General features: G+C 44.6%; 2 protein-coding genes across 3 annotated transcripts in view; both read left to right on the forward strand.

Moving 5' to 3' along the window:
- The first annotated feature begins 432 nt into the window (after window positions 1-432).
- Window positions 433-9,933, forward strand: gatad2ab (GATA zinc finger domain containing 2Ab). Of its 2 annotated transcripts, none has more exons than XM_086047880.1 (11): window positions 433-527; window positions 664-954; window positions 3,971-4,094; window positions 4,184-4,315; window positions 4,604-4,675; window positions 5,049-5,165; window positions 5,284-5,487; window positions 5,985-6,234; window positions 6,317-6,714; window positions 6,802-6,955; window positions 7,637-9,933. In XM_086047880.1, exons 1-11 carry the CDS (start codon window positions 493-495, stop codon window positions 7,768-7,770), a joined length of 1,911 nt encoding a protein of 636 aa, XP_085904006.1. In that variant the 5' UTR covers window positions 433-492; the 3' UTR covers window positions 7,771-9,933. The 2 variants fall into 2 exon arrangements, with proteins under 2 accessions (XP_085904006.1, XP_085904007.1); XM_086047881.1 differs by having other exon boundaries at window positions 434-527; window positions 5,305-5,487.
- A 2,054-nt stretch (window positions 9,934-11,987) lies between these two features.
- The window catches only part of yjefn3 (YjeF N-terminal domain containing 3), a 36,435-nt gene continuing 34,143 nt past the window's right edge, over window positions 11,988-14,279 (forward strand). The window contains exon 1 of the mRNA XM_086048369.1: window positions 11,988-12,304. Within this exon, the coding sequence (XP_085904495.1) occupies window positions 12,237-12,304 (68 nt within the window). The 5' untranslated portion in view covers window positions 11,988-12,236. The remainder of the gene's footprint in view (window positions 12,305-14,279) is intronic.

A 14,279-nucleotide genomic window follows, 5' to 3' on the forward strand; every position in this document is an offset into this window, starting at 1 on the left:
TCATTTTCCAACGTCGTCAGCACTTAAAGGTGATTTGTTCTCGTCTTGACTGTGTTGGGTCTCTGCTTGCTTTCAAAACAATGACATGGGGCTGTGGTGGTGAATTGTGATCATGAAAAACACTAAAATACATGTTTTCATTGGTTGTTTAGCTGCACCTTTTCAACCTAAAATATTTTTCTGCCCATTAACATCCGGATTAAAAAACAAAAGAAATGTGCAGTTTGTTGGCGATTGGCGAATTATTCAATTAATACTTGACATGTTCCACAATGAGATCAAAGGCGAGATCATGTGGGGGGGGGGGGTGGGGGGGGCATTGATGTGACAGTGATGTCATGGAATCAATGAAACAGAGTACCTATTGAGCGTCCAATCAGATTGCTCCAGCGCCATCCCATAACACTCACAGCCCCTAGGGGTCATATTATTTACATTGTATCCGCGGAGTGCTATGATATGCTTTGATGTCTTGCTTACAGTTGTTGAGGGATGAGGGACTTGCCATTTCTAAGTCAAAAAAGGAGGTGAAGTTATCATGAATTCATGATGAATGTGCCGTTTCTGTACTTACTGTAATTACGGCTTGAGGCTTAGCATTTTGTTTGCTTATCATGACAATGGTTTTCCGTGTCACTGAGTTTCCTTTCCCATTTTCTCCAGGTTGAGAGCAGCCATGTCAGAGGAGGCGGTGCGTCAAACGCGCAGCCAGAAGAGGGCCATGGAGAGGGACAGCACAGGAGACATGGACTCCAAACGGGTCAAGCTGGAGAAAGGGGAGGCTGAGATAAACCCCTTGGACCAGGACGGTGCCGAAGCGGAGGGCGTCGCACTAAAGAGTGAGCCGTCAGCAAAGTTGTCAGCCAACATCCTAAAGACTGGGGAGGTGAAGGCCACCATCAAGGTGGAGGTGCAGACCGGGGACGAGCCTGTTGATATGAGCACATCCAAAAGGTGAGCACCGTATTTTCCTTCATGTTCTATGGTGCCATGCTTTTGCCTGCCACCTTACATGGGTATGATAGCGATACCAAAACATTTCTTCCTGCACATTAAGGCTCAGCGTTGTCCACACTAAATCCTTTTCATCCGAGTACTTCTATAATCAGCTTTCAAGCTAAGTGAGGGTAAAGGTGCAAAGAACACATGAGCGTTTCCTGGTCGCACTTGTGATGTGGCAGGCAAGCACATTGATCCGTCTTCCTCACGGGGGAGGAGTTTGCCTATAAAGTTATTTTTAGTGTCTTTGCGTTCAAGCTCAATGCCTTGTTGCACAGAGCTGTCCACTGGAGTTTCAGGTTCCTCTCGAACTCAAGCGAGCGCCGAACAGGAAGTCGCAGGGCGGCTGCGTATGAGGCCTGCCCCTCATTTTGAGGGCGGGGGGAAAGTTTGATGCCACACTGGGGGGGGGCCCAGGCTCCATTTTCTCCCACGGCAGCACCTGAGCTTTGCCTTGCTCCTCAGACAAAATGAAGACTATGTGTCACAAACTGGTTCCAACTGGCCGTTGCCATGGTTTCTGCATTGGAAGGAGCAGTTGGACGAGGGAGGGGCCTGGAGGAATGGTGGGTGTGTCACATGACCAGGCCGACGAATGCCTGATGTTATGTGATGAAAGATGAATGCGTGTGGCGACGCGATGGCAGTTGAAGTGGAAACCGTGAGCTGACTCAGCTCAGTTTGTCACCTTTGAACCGGCCTCAGCGTATGTCTAATTAGTCACTACGCAGCGCATACAAAACTGTTCAATATGAATCGATTGGTGTTATGGGAAATCTGAGTATTTCCATGAGGAACCTTTAGTTTGCTTGCTACTTTGGAGTTTCAACCTTTTACCTACCCCCCCCCCCCCACACACACACACACATTTTGTTTCTTCTCTTTGCCGACGCTAAAGCTTCATGTAGAGCATACGTTGTCGCTGCAAAGTATTACTGATTGAGCCGTGCTTATAGTGTGGCGTTGAGTTGTAAAGCCGAGGCATACAGAAACCTTACGTGGACCTTACATAACCAACCTGATGTGGGAGCGCTTCGCGACTGAGTGTCAGCGACAACCTTGAAAGCCTAGAACTAGTCCCCCTTTGCCATTTGTCCCCTGTAATAGCACTTGTGTTTGACAATTAAAAATGTAACGGCATATATGGAACGTACACAGCTGCACCCTTGAGCTGCAGGAGGACAAACTCTCAGCAAGACGCGTCCTTTCAATTTTACAAGTACCTGAGTGAGATGGGCATCTTTTTAAAACTCTTGAAAGATTTCAAGGAGTTGCATATATCGTTTTTGATTCATGCCTGCTGTGTTGAGTATGTTTAGTTTCTGTACAGTATGCAGCTTCCTGTGATGCTGTCCTGCTGAGGGGTGTTTGGTAGACGGCGGTTTAGCAGCCACGCGCATGTGAAGACAGAAATGTGCACTAAAGTGCGAAGTGAGCGAGTTGGGAGTATAAAAGATGAACAAGTAGCGTTGGGGGAGGGGTGCGCCAAGTAGCGACTGGTTGAGTGACTGAGTGAGAGAGTGTACACAATAGGTTGGCTCCTGGCCATGTATTCCCCTCCCCCCATCACTGTCACCCTCTGCCGTGTCTCCAGCGGACCTCCGCTCGGCTCAACTTGTGACTTTGGCATCGGCAGCTGGGAGGGAGGGGAGAGCCGAGGCCCAGGCTCTCCCTGTCCGACTAGGCCACAGAGGTAGGAAAGGAGGAGGTGAGGCCTCGAGGTTCTCCGTGGTGAACCAGGCCTAAGCCTTGACACGTTCGGAATCAGTCTTTCCAGTGTGGGTGCGTAATTCTTTTAGAACCAAACCTCGACGTCACTCAAGTCATCTTCAGCCAGGTTTCCTTCCGACGTTGACTTTTTGTCGACATCTAAATCAGAAGGGAGACAGAAGACCTGCGTGCTTCCATGTTGCTGTTTGGTCGAGACGAGCCTTTGTTATTCTCTCGTTCGCTCCCTCTGCCGCCATTACTCTCTTATTGATCTCCCGGTTCTTGTCCTCCTGTGTTCCTCAGAGCACATTTTCACCACATTGAGAGGGTGACCAAAACGCTAATTATATACCCCCTCCTAGTGGAAGTTGATCAAAACTACAGGTGCTGTGACTGTGGACCCTCAAAGTTGAGCATAATCTGCTTTGTTACAATGCTCAATAACAAGGTTTGTTCCGATTTAAATTTTGAGTTATCTTTTCATTTGGAGCCCAAACTTTCTTCTTTAGCTGAGGGAGTGTTTTCAAAATACCAGTTTAACATTCTTCCATTCTGATATTACGCACAATAAAACAACTCTAGCTTTACATGTACTGTGTAAAATGAAAACAGACACTAATGTAATGTTAAACATTATACTATAACACAACACCTGGCCATCAAGTGGCAGCTGGTATTCCATCACTAGCTCTCAGCTATTCTGAGAAGCTAACATGGCATTCTACATTTGTCATTCCATTTGAGCACTGAATGAGCTTAGATGACACTCAAATGCTGGATAGAAGTCACAGAAAATCCAAGTCCAGGCCCTGTGGTCACAGAAAGTCGGACAGTACCGTCTCCTGCTTAATATCCCATCAAGATGATAGGAATGGAAACAAAAACATCCGTCATGACACTGAAATACTTGCTGACACTGGCGAAAAATAGTCAGACACTGTGAGTGTTTCTGCTTAAAGGGAAAGTCAACCCAAACATATTTTTTTCAAGAATATGTTCTATGCAGGCCCACTAGTTGAAGCAGGGCAATATGATGTATTACTTAAGCAGAAAAATCCACTCAATTTTTGCCACCTTGGGGCGGCCATTTTGTCTCTTCTGTCTTTCAGAACGTCTTACAAAAAGTCAAACTAAAATAGCTACGTTCTACGTTTATGGCATTTGTTCGGTTGGCATATTTTTCTTAGACTGAAATAGTGCAGTAATTCAGTCAAAGTGGGATTCCTAAACATTTAATTCCTGCACCCTGTCTTCCCTTCAGCGAAATCAAGAGAGAGCGCCAGCCGCCATCACCCGATGACGTGATTGTGCTGTCCGACAACGAGCCATCCAGTCCCGTCATGAACGGCCACTGCTTTACCAAGACGGACACAGAAAAACTGATGGTGGGAAAACTGCGGCACTAGTTTTCAAGGTCTGTATAGAATAGGAATAGTAGCATATTGAATTGATCTTTTCCTCTTGTCTTATGCAGAAGAGTTCTCCCGAGGAGCGAGAGCAAATCATCAAACAGCTCAAAGAAGAGTTACGACTCCAAGAAGCCAAGTTGGTGCTGCTTAAGAAGCTACGACAGAGCCAGATCCAGAAGGAGAGCACAGCTCAGAAGGTAAAACTAAAATGGAAAAGGGATGTTAAGTTCCTATTGGGTCAGGAGATGAATGTCTGATGTTGGCGTTATCTGCTGAGCTATTTTGCCTCTCGATAAAGCCCTGGAGGCTTGTGTTGTGGGTCAGCTGATGCCAGCATTTTGACAGACAGTCAGATCAGTTCATTGGGTGATCCGTGTCTTAATGAATTATGAGACATTAACAGAGGCTGCACTGATGAGAATCTGTAGGAGTCATGCAGGATTGTTAGTTTGTATGACAGAATTTCAATTTATTTCCTTTCCAAGGCATCTGGCTCTGTGGCGACTCCTCCTCCACTGGTGAGAGGTAGCATTACATCAAGCAAAGGACCCCTCCAGGTACACACCACGCCATTGTTCTACTGAGATGGGCCTCAAATTGTGGAGTCGGGGATGAACCACTTAAGTTATTGTAGTCGACGTTGATGTGATGAAAGATGAGTCCAAGATGATTAATTAGTCATGCCATTGATTTAAAAAAAAAAAAAAAAAAAAAAAAAGGTTAGAAATACAACTCACCGTTATGCTAAATGTGGTTGTAATTAGCAGACAGACCCACCAAAACAATTTAACGATTAGTCAACCTCAAGTTATCAACATTGACGCAGAGTAGTGCACTCGACTAATCAATTCAATCTTAATTGTATTGTATCATGTGACACGTGTTCATTAGTGGTGCACACGCCAAGTAGAATATAATGTATGTTGACAGGTAACGGGTCGCAGCTCAGGCACGGTGATCCCTCCGCCCCTGGTGCGGGGTGGTCAACACGTCCCGTCCAAGCACAGCTCTCAGACCACCATGCCCCCACTGGTCCGAGGAGCCCAGGTTAGTCCCGAGATTCTTCAACGTCAGATGTCCAGCCTTTAATGTGCCAACGCCACTCACGTCTCCGGCTCTTGTGTCCTTTTGGGTTTTGTCTGCTTCTGCATTTGGCTGCAATCAGCCTGTTACTGTGACTCCCCAGCAGATCGCCAGCCTGCGTCAGCAGCAGCAGCAGCAGCACGGCGGCTCGGGCCCTCCTCCGCTGCTGCTGGCTCCGCGGGCATCCGTGCCCAACGTCCAGGTCCAGGGACAGAGGATCATTCAGCAGGGCCTCATTCGGGTGGCTAATGTGGCCAACAGTAATATATTGGTCAACATCCCACAGGTGAGAATACAGCCAATTTTTTAGTGGCGCCTCTTAAGGTTGAAACCATTTTCCCCATGGGATATAATGATCACAGTGGTCATTTGTCACGACAGCCCGACCGATTCTACATGTTGAGTCGGTCGAACACGCCCCCCAGACAACGGCTCAGACTCTACGACGTTGCGCGACACACCAAACAGACAGCTCGTACTGACTTTCTGAGGGCCCATGTCGGATCGGTGTGTCCGAGGCCTTTTAAACTTTGATGTCAAGTTGGCTGCTGGAAAATATCATCCTGCAAATGGACCCTAGACTGTGAATTTGAGACCCCTACTGTTGATACATGTACACACGTTTTTTTTCCCGGACAAATTCTCATGACCATTTGGACATTTGATTTGAGGTTCAACTGTGTGTGAATCGGTGGAAACGTTGGTTTGGTTCCATCTCTCGTTGCTTTGAGAAGAACATTGTGAATGCGTTGTCACTCATTTGGGTTCTGCTATTGTGTCCAGGCGTCTCCAACGGGCATTAAGTGCTCTTCAGCGTCGCCCAACTCTGGCATCAACGATTCACCTGCCAGCCGCCAGGCCGCCGCCAAGCTCGCGCTTCGCAAGCAGCTGGAAAAGACGTTGCTGGAGATTCCGCCGCCCAAACCTCCTGCGCCCGAGTTCAACTTCCTGCCTTCCGCCGCCAATAATGAGTTCATCTACTTGTTGGGGTTGGAGGAAGTGGTGCAAAAACTCCTGGACATGCTCGGCAGAGGTGGGTCAACCTTTCATTCTGTTACTGACTTTGAGGTGTTTGTAAAGCGTTGTAATGAGTCCCCCTGCTTCGCCGTCCACAGGCAATCTAGGTCCAACAGCCGGCATGTCCAGCTCCATTCCCAAAGAGCCGTACACCTGCATCCAGTGTAAAACCGATTTCACCTCCCGCTGGAGGAAGGAGAAGGCCGGGACCATCCTGTGTAACCAGTGCATGTCGTCCAATCAGAAGAAGGCCCTCAAGGCCGAGCACACCAGCCGGCTGAAGGCGGCCTTCGTCAAGGCTCTGCAGCAGGAGCAGGAGATCGAACAACGCATCCTCCAGCAGGCCACCACCTCCTCGGCCACGCCCGTCTCCAAAACCACCTCGTCCTCTCCATCGCTGTCCAAAAGCGAGGTGTTGGTGTCTCACCAGTACAAGCAGGTCCGGGCTGCCATGCCACACAGATCTGTGACGGGGCATCACTCTGCCATTAAGCAAGTAAGTGCCACCTAGCAGACAGGCGTGTTGAGCGTGTCACTGCCGTTTCGGCACCAGTCATTCACCTCCGCCTCCGCCTCCTCGCAGCTGCAGAGCGCAGTGACAGCGGCAGCGTTGAGCAGTAGGCCAGGTAAGCACGGGGCGGCGCGCCCACTCCAGCAGGGGGTGAAGGTCAGCGCCGGTGGCAGCAACAGTAACCAGGGCAATGTGACTGCCTGGAGGAAGAGCAGCAGCAACGCAGGTAGATGACACTCTAGGGAGGGAACGACTTCCTCTGGCATGTTTTTGTAGGCGAACATTGATGATGCAATATTGCGTTACCCCCCCCCCCCCCTACTTCATCTCACTTTTCCCATTCTGGTCCTCTTCTCCCCAATGTTTTTCCCCAACATTGTTTTGAATGAAATAAACTAAATTAAAACAATTTCTAAAGAAATATTACAATAAATTGAAATAATTAATAGATTTGTTCATCCTGTGAGGGAAATTTCAACTGCTACTCTACATTTGTTCCTTAAACTTGAATAGAAATATAGTGGTATATATGGTCTAGAAAGCCCTGTCGGTCTATGTTCTTGACCTTGCTCTGAATTTCTCCTTAATAGTCCTTTGTATTTTTTGTTAAACCCCACTTGAACGTGACATCACTTTACGGGGAGTCATGTTTAATGTTAGCATAACCCGCCCAATATATGCCGCCGGTCAGTGGTGGTTGTATTCGGCTAATCGACCACGTTGTTACGATCAGTGTGCGCGTTGTTGCGAATCACGTGGTTCCCAAAAAGTAATGTTGCTCACATTGGATAAAACGGACTCCATTCTCCTTCCCGTGGACAACATAACTCCATCCCTTCATCGTGACCATCATCCTGCATGTCCAAACAGATGGGGTACGTTTGTTAACCATTTTATGTCCTGGCAGGCATGACTATGGCCTACGTGAACCCCAGCTTGTCCGCCCACAAGACCACCTCCTCTGTGGAGCGCCAGCGGGAGTACCTGCTGGACATGATCCCCTCCCGCTCCATCTCCCAGGCGGCCAACACGTGGAAATAATACCGCCCCATCCACCCCACCCTCCCATTCCTATTCTTATTCCCCCCAACCCCCCCTCGTAATATCTATGATAGCCATTATGCACCCACCCATCTATAACGTTATCATTCTAATCCTTTCTATGAACATGATGCAGGGAGGTTAATCTGCCTCCTTGTGTTTTGTCTTGAGATGGAGATATTCCTCCATTTTCGCAACGAGAGCCCATTCCCCAAGTCTGGGATACGAGGATTGTGTCCAGTACTGTTTGGGTTCAATCTATCTTTTGGTTCAAACTTCTCTTTTGGTCAACCATCTTGGAGTGGGGAGTCACCACAGAATCCCCAAACTCCTCTGTCTATGGATTAGACAGGGAAAAGATATGAAAATGATTATTATTATTAGACACGACAGAATACGCGCCTTTGCCCTTCTCCGGGAGGTCCGGTGCGGTGTCTGAATTGAAGATCTCGTCGCAGGGATTGTTTGATCTTCAAGGATCAATGGAGAAATGACTTCAGCTTTGCAAAAATGAATATGAAAAAAAAAAAAAGGACTGTAAAAGTGCACACAGACTGCCCCTTCTCTCCGACCTCCAGCGAGTGTACCAGAGAAGCCAGCGTGTGTCGGATTCTTTTGTATGGCTAAATGTTAGGATTCTTGTCTGTGTTCGTTTTTTGTTTTTCCAAATATTGTGCTCCTCCAACGTTTTGGAAGTTGCCTCACGCCGAGGTTGGAATTATACGGGCTCATGTTACTGTTGAAGGTGGTTTTACATCTGCTGGTTTCCACATCGTAGCCGACTTTTAAATATTTAGAAGAGTAAGAATAAAGAGAAAAACGTTTCACTGAATATTGTAAAGTTATGGAGCCTTTTGTAATGTTTTGAGGACTATCGTTGAGGGACAGAACAACTTCCAAAGAACTAGTGGAGCCCAAATAAAATCCCTTCTGCTAGAAGGTTTGGAGTTTATTTGAACCCTCTCTGGAGTAAACACATGATGTCATGCTAAAACTGGAGGGGGATTGTCAGGAATGTCATTTTGTGACATACTTTTTTTGTTTTGTTTTTGCTTTTAGTCCTTTAGGTTGTGGTGCATTGTTTTCTTCTCTAGACACAATTGTCTCTGGGTTTATTTATAGGGTCATGTTATTAGTTAAGACATGCGCACAAATGGATCTCCTCCGCTCGTCCGTTAAAAAGCCGGACGGCTTTCAGAATGTAGTGATGCAAACAGCACCCCCCCCCGGGAAGTCTTCTTAACATGACTGCGTCAGGTTCTTGACGGAGCTTTTGCTGGGGAAGATTGTACTTCAAACAAGAACTCCCACTGTGCTGGGTGTTTAGCTCCTTAACAACCGAGCTGCGCCTCCAACCTGTTGCTAATTTAATAGCCCATGAAAGTGTAGCCAGGTTGCTTGTGAATTCAAAGTTTCACCGTCAGATTATGCTAATGAGGTTCAGGGGAACTGGACATATACCTCAGACTCTCATGAAAAGCCCCCCAAAACATTGATAATCAACATTTGTCGGATGGTATTTTGGCAGCATGGGAGCCTAGTGGCCAGCAAGTCTGCTTCACGCTTCTGAGGTTCGGGTTCAAATCTCGTCTCTGGCCTTTCCATTCCAAAAACATGCATATTAGGTGTATTGAAGACTAGATTTTCCATATGTGTGAATATTTGTTTGTGTATATGTACCATGTGATTGGATGGCAACCAGTCATGGGCCTGCTTCTTGCAAAAAGTCAGCTGGGATAGGCTCCAGCCCACCTGCGACCCGAAGCACACGCGGTACAGAAAAGGATTGGATGGATGGATCATATTTCTTCATTATTTAGTACACTCCTTGGACAAATTTAACTGTCCCTTAATGGGGAAAAGCGTCAACATTTCCTGGTTTCACTTTGGACTTCAGCTCCCATGGACTAAAATCCACTTCGGAAACATCCCCGATTGTCTCTACATTCCCGAAAGGCAAAAAAGCAGCAGATCATATCTTGTGGATGCAAACGACGACTTCATCACTGTTTGAAATGAACACCATTCCGTTTGTTTTAGGGGGAAATATGTGGCCTAACCCACACTGAAAAGAAAATGACGTAAGAGGAGATATTTGTTTATTTGGATTCACTCCCCCACCCTGCTCTATTAAATAACAATAAAAACTAATTTTAACCCCTCCTTGGCTGATTTGTTGTCAATGCATTTTTGAACAAAGTTATTTTGAAGAACTCAAATCGGCTTACAGTCAAGGTGACATTATGATTTTATCTCATGAAAATATCTATTATGCAAGCGCATGTATCTCCAAAATTGTGTGAATTTTATCTGAAAAATCACATGTTGCGTTTTGGAAAAGGAGGCGCGTGCTCTTCATTGGACAGTGATTATACTTATAAGAGAGAAAAGGTATTTGTCGGTTGCACATGATTACAAAGTGGTGAACTGGCCTATTTTTTTCCCTCTCGCAAATACAATATATTTTAGTTCAACTAATCATGTGCAGTGAATGTACACGTTTGAAAAGTAAATTCGATACTTCTTTTGATGGATAAACGGGAGATTATTTTAGATTCTCTTCTGCCCTCTAGTGGTTCCATATCATTACTTTGTAATGCTGTTCTTCCTGTACTGTACTTTTTTTTTTTTTTGCACAAAAAATAGTCTCTTACTGGGACAGGTTACGGTTGTAATGCTAACGGCGATATCGGATATTAAAATTGCTACGATATAGTCATCTTTATGATGTTAAAATCAGCACATCTCCATAAAAAAAACTCATGACTTTTCGCTGCTTCAGCCGAACAAAACATTGTAAATGAACTAAACTCTGTAAGCCATGATACTTTGTATTGCTAAGCCAATAGGAACAAATGGTGAGGTTCATAATATATCGTGCCGTGACGTTTGGATATGGTTACATCCCTATGACAAGCATTCAAGCCATTTATCAAATTAATGTGTGATCATCTGGATTAAATTCTCCTTGTTTGCACGTTCTCCTTATTTGCATGGTGACCAACACATACCGTTCATTTCTTTACTATTTTAGTTTCGTGACAGCGCTGAAGACTTTTTATATATTAATTGATGCTTTACTGGCATATTGCCCTCCAATGATATTTTTTTCTCTCTCAAAAACTGTCCAATAATGAATGTTTTGTGACGTTATGCACGTCATTTAATTTGCAGTTGACCTGCATTCAAGCGGCCCCCAACCTTACTGTACAATATGACAAGGGTCACTGAATTGTTTTTCTTCAAAAATATTAGGATGTTCACCCCAGAGAAATACCATTTTATTGTAATATTTTCTACACTTCTGTGAGCCCCTACCTCATTGGTAATATGCTAAGATTCCATTTCAATGCCCTTATAATTGTTCCTAATTAACCCTTTGTTCACAGTGGCTCTTTTGCATCCTTGAACGAACCCTGATGAAAAACCAACATTTGAGAATAAAGTTAAAATGTAGTCGAAATGTAAGCAAACATTTAAGAATTTTGCTTTTAAGTGACTCAATTGAAATGGTTCATAAATTGTTCATACAAATGAAATGTGTATCTAAATGTTTAAAAACAGTGCTTAAAGATGAAATACAAATGTATTGAATTAAGTCAAAGACACTTGAACTGTACTGTACTGGCAGTGATTCATTTACGCACCACAAGAGGGAGCCCTCGTACACCTAGTAGTACTCGCACTACACTCGGAGAGAATCACGAATCTAAGTCATTTTTAAACGGTTTCAGAAATTAAGAAAAAACAAACAAGAGACCAGTTGCCTCGATTCAACCTCTGTGAGTTACCATGATTCGGATGACTGGACACAGACAAACAAAAAGCACAATTTTTAACATTTGCATTGTAACAGGAAATTAAAAATGACCTAGGGCCGAGGCAATTATGCTAGTATTAGACAATCGATTTGTTGGGATGTAGTATCATCCAGCTGGACAACACAGGCAACATCTGATGGGAAATGTATGCACGCCCCCGTTTTGTTTTGGTACAAGACTAAATTTATCAGCCTCGTGTGAAATGTTTGCAAGTCTCCCCGCTGTGACGCCTGGTCTACATTCCACATCAAGGGATGCTCTGGCCGTTGAGGAGTGCGCACAAATGTGTGTGAATTTGAGGAAGGGCGGTGGTGGGAGAAGTGGGGTGGGGTGGGGGGTAGCTCTGATGGTGGCCGCCTGAGCCAATCCGCCGGCTAGCGTTTCCTCTCCCGTTTCTTAATTGGCCACAGCTCTTTGAGTGAGTGCGCTGCTTTAGTGCCGCGCAGTGGGGACGAGACAGGAGACTGACGAGGGCCATCTGCATCCGAGCCATCCATTGTGAAAACTGACTGTTTTGTGTGTGCGTGTGTGTGCGTGTGTATGTGTGTGTATGTGTGTTAAGCACAAGAGCATCCAGGGTTCTTTTGGTAGAGGCGCGGCTCCTTCTTGATTGTCTTTTTACCAGTTCTACTGGGTGACAAACAGATGGACAAGATGAATCACAGCTCAGCTGAAGCGGAGACCGAAACCATAGAAGCGCTTCGTTACCTCAGGTAGGCACCCCCACTTATGAAATGTCAGTCATTCAGGTTGAATGGGATGAAAATCTGCACTTCAATTCAGTGTGGATGATGATGATGATGATGATGATGATGATGATGATGATGCCCACACCATACTCCAACCTCCGATTTGGTTTGCATTGTATCCACTGCTCTGTTTGTTTTAGATCAGAAAAATGCTAATAAGAAGTCATATTACATGAATAGAGTCCAAATGTCATGAGAAAAAGTAAAATTTTAAAGGTCTCGCATAATCTGACTATACTTGAAAGCAATCTGACTTCATTCTTGTAAAACCACTTAAAAAACAAAGCAAAGAAAAACGACATTAAAAAAAATCTAATTGTTTCTCACACATTTACCTTTTCGTTTTATACAAAAAAAACCCGAATGTATTTTTTTTTAAAAAGAGTCAACTTGTGATGTTTTATGGAAAAAAATGGACTTGAAAAAAATCTGACAGTTGTTAGATTTCTGTAAAAAAATAAATCCATCTCTGTTCTTGAAAAATCTGACTATTGAAAAAGCGGACTTTTTCTGGAAATTTCTCAGACTACACTAAAATGTAATGTCAGACTTCATTCTCATAAGAATACAACTTTCTTAACAAGTAAGACTTGTGTCGTAAGACCAATTTAAGATCACAACTACAGTCCTCTTTTTTTTCCGTCAGAAAAATGGACTTAAAAGCTGTAATATCACTTGACTCAAATCCAGATTTAAGAAGGAACAGTCAAATTTAAACAAATTAACTTTTCCAAGCCAAGATGACTAGTTTTTATTTTCCATTATCTGACGTTAATCTTGAAAACAATCTGCCGTATGATACATGACTGCAATCACATTGAAATGCAAGTGTGAACAATTATTCACTATGGCGTGTGGTCATGTGTGCACGTACACTTGTGCGACATTCATGCATTAAATGAATTCACGTTTAAAATATTCATGTCATTAGCACGTGGCTCATAAATCATTTCCAAATGATGCATTTATATTCATGAAGCGTGATGGGGAACGTGGGACATAAGCCAAATGTTGTGTGTGGCGCCGCGCACGACTGAACCTTCTGCCAGGTTAGAAGTGAAATAATGATCACGTAATGTATGATCATGTTGGCATGACGACGCTCAGTTTTGTTTTGGCCCGTAGAAACTCAAGGCCGATGTTTAAACTTTCTGGGTCGTGATTCAACGTACCTGGAAAATCACAATGTCCCGTCAGTGGTGAGCCATTAGATCAGGCCCACGGGCTACTCATGTGGTCCTCGGGCACCCTGTTGGTGACGCCTGTCGGGTGCCGTGTCAGATCCAGTACCCTGTTTATTCTGAGTGCTTTCCGCGGTTCTTAAGGTGAGTGAGGTCAATGGTTAGATCAACAGGTTCATGGTCCTTGTCTGTTCCTTCCTAGTCGTGACTTGAATCCAAGCATACTCAAATGTAGAGGAGTTATTTCTGGTTTTCAAGCTAGAAACCTCTTGATTGTGAATGACTTCTTGCGGTAAGATGCGTGAAGTAGCGAGAATCAAAGATGAGAAAAAAAACACGAGGCCTCTTCGGATTATCGTTTCTGCTCGGGAACTTTCCTATCAGAGTGAAGTGACCCGGAAGTACTTGAAGGAAGGGTCATTCGAATTCCAAAAATAGCAAAGGTTACTCCTGGTCAAGCTTTACCGAAGGACAGGAGATGTATTACCCAGAATACTTTATGGCAGCTTTATTTAAGCAACTGACCACAGGAGAAGTTTACAGATATAGGCAAAGACGTCTGAGAGTTTGACACGAGAGACTTTAAAAATGAAAATAAAAACGTACTGAAGAGTATATGCAAACAATCTTGCATCAAGAATACTTGGCTTTCTTACAGAACAATAGCAATGTGAACATCAACTGCCTCAGAAATTGTAAGACTAACATTACTATCCACACAGAACAAACATGCCGCAAACACAAAATGTTATAAAGCA

This window comes from Filicampus tigris, chromosome 12, assembly GCF_054856515.1.
Source record: "Filicampus tigris isolate MCC_2025a chromosome 12, RoL_Ftig_1.0, whole genome shotgun sequence".
NCBI lineage: Eukaryota > Metazoa > Chordata > Actinopteri > Syngnathiformes > Syngnathidae > Filicampus > Filicampus tigris.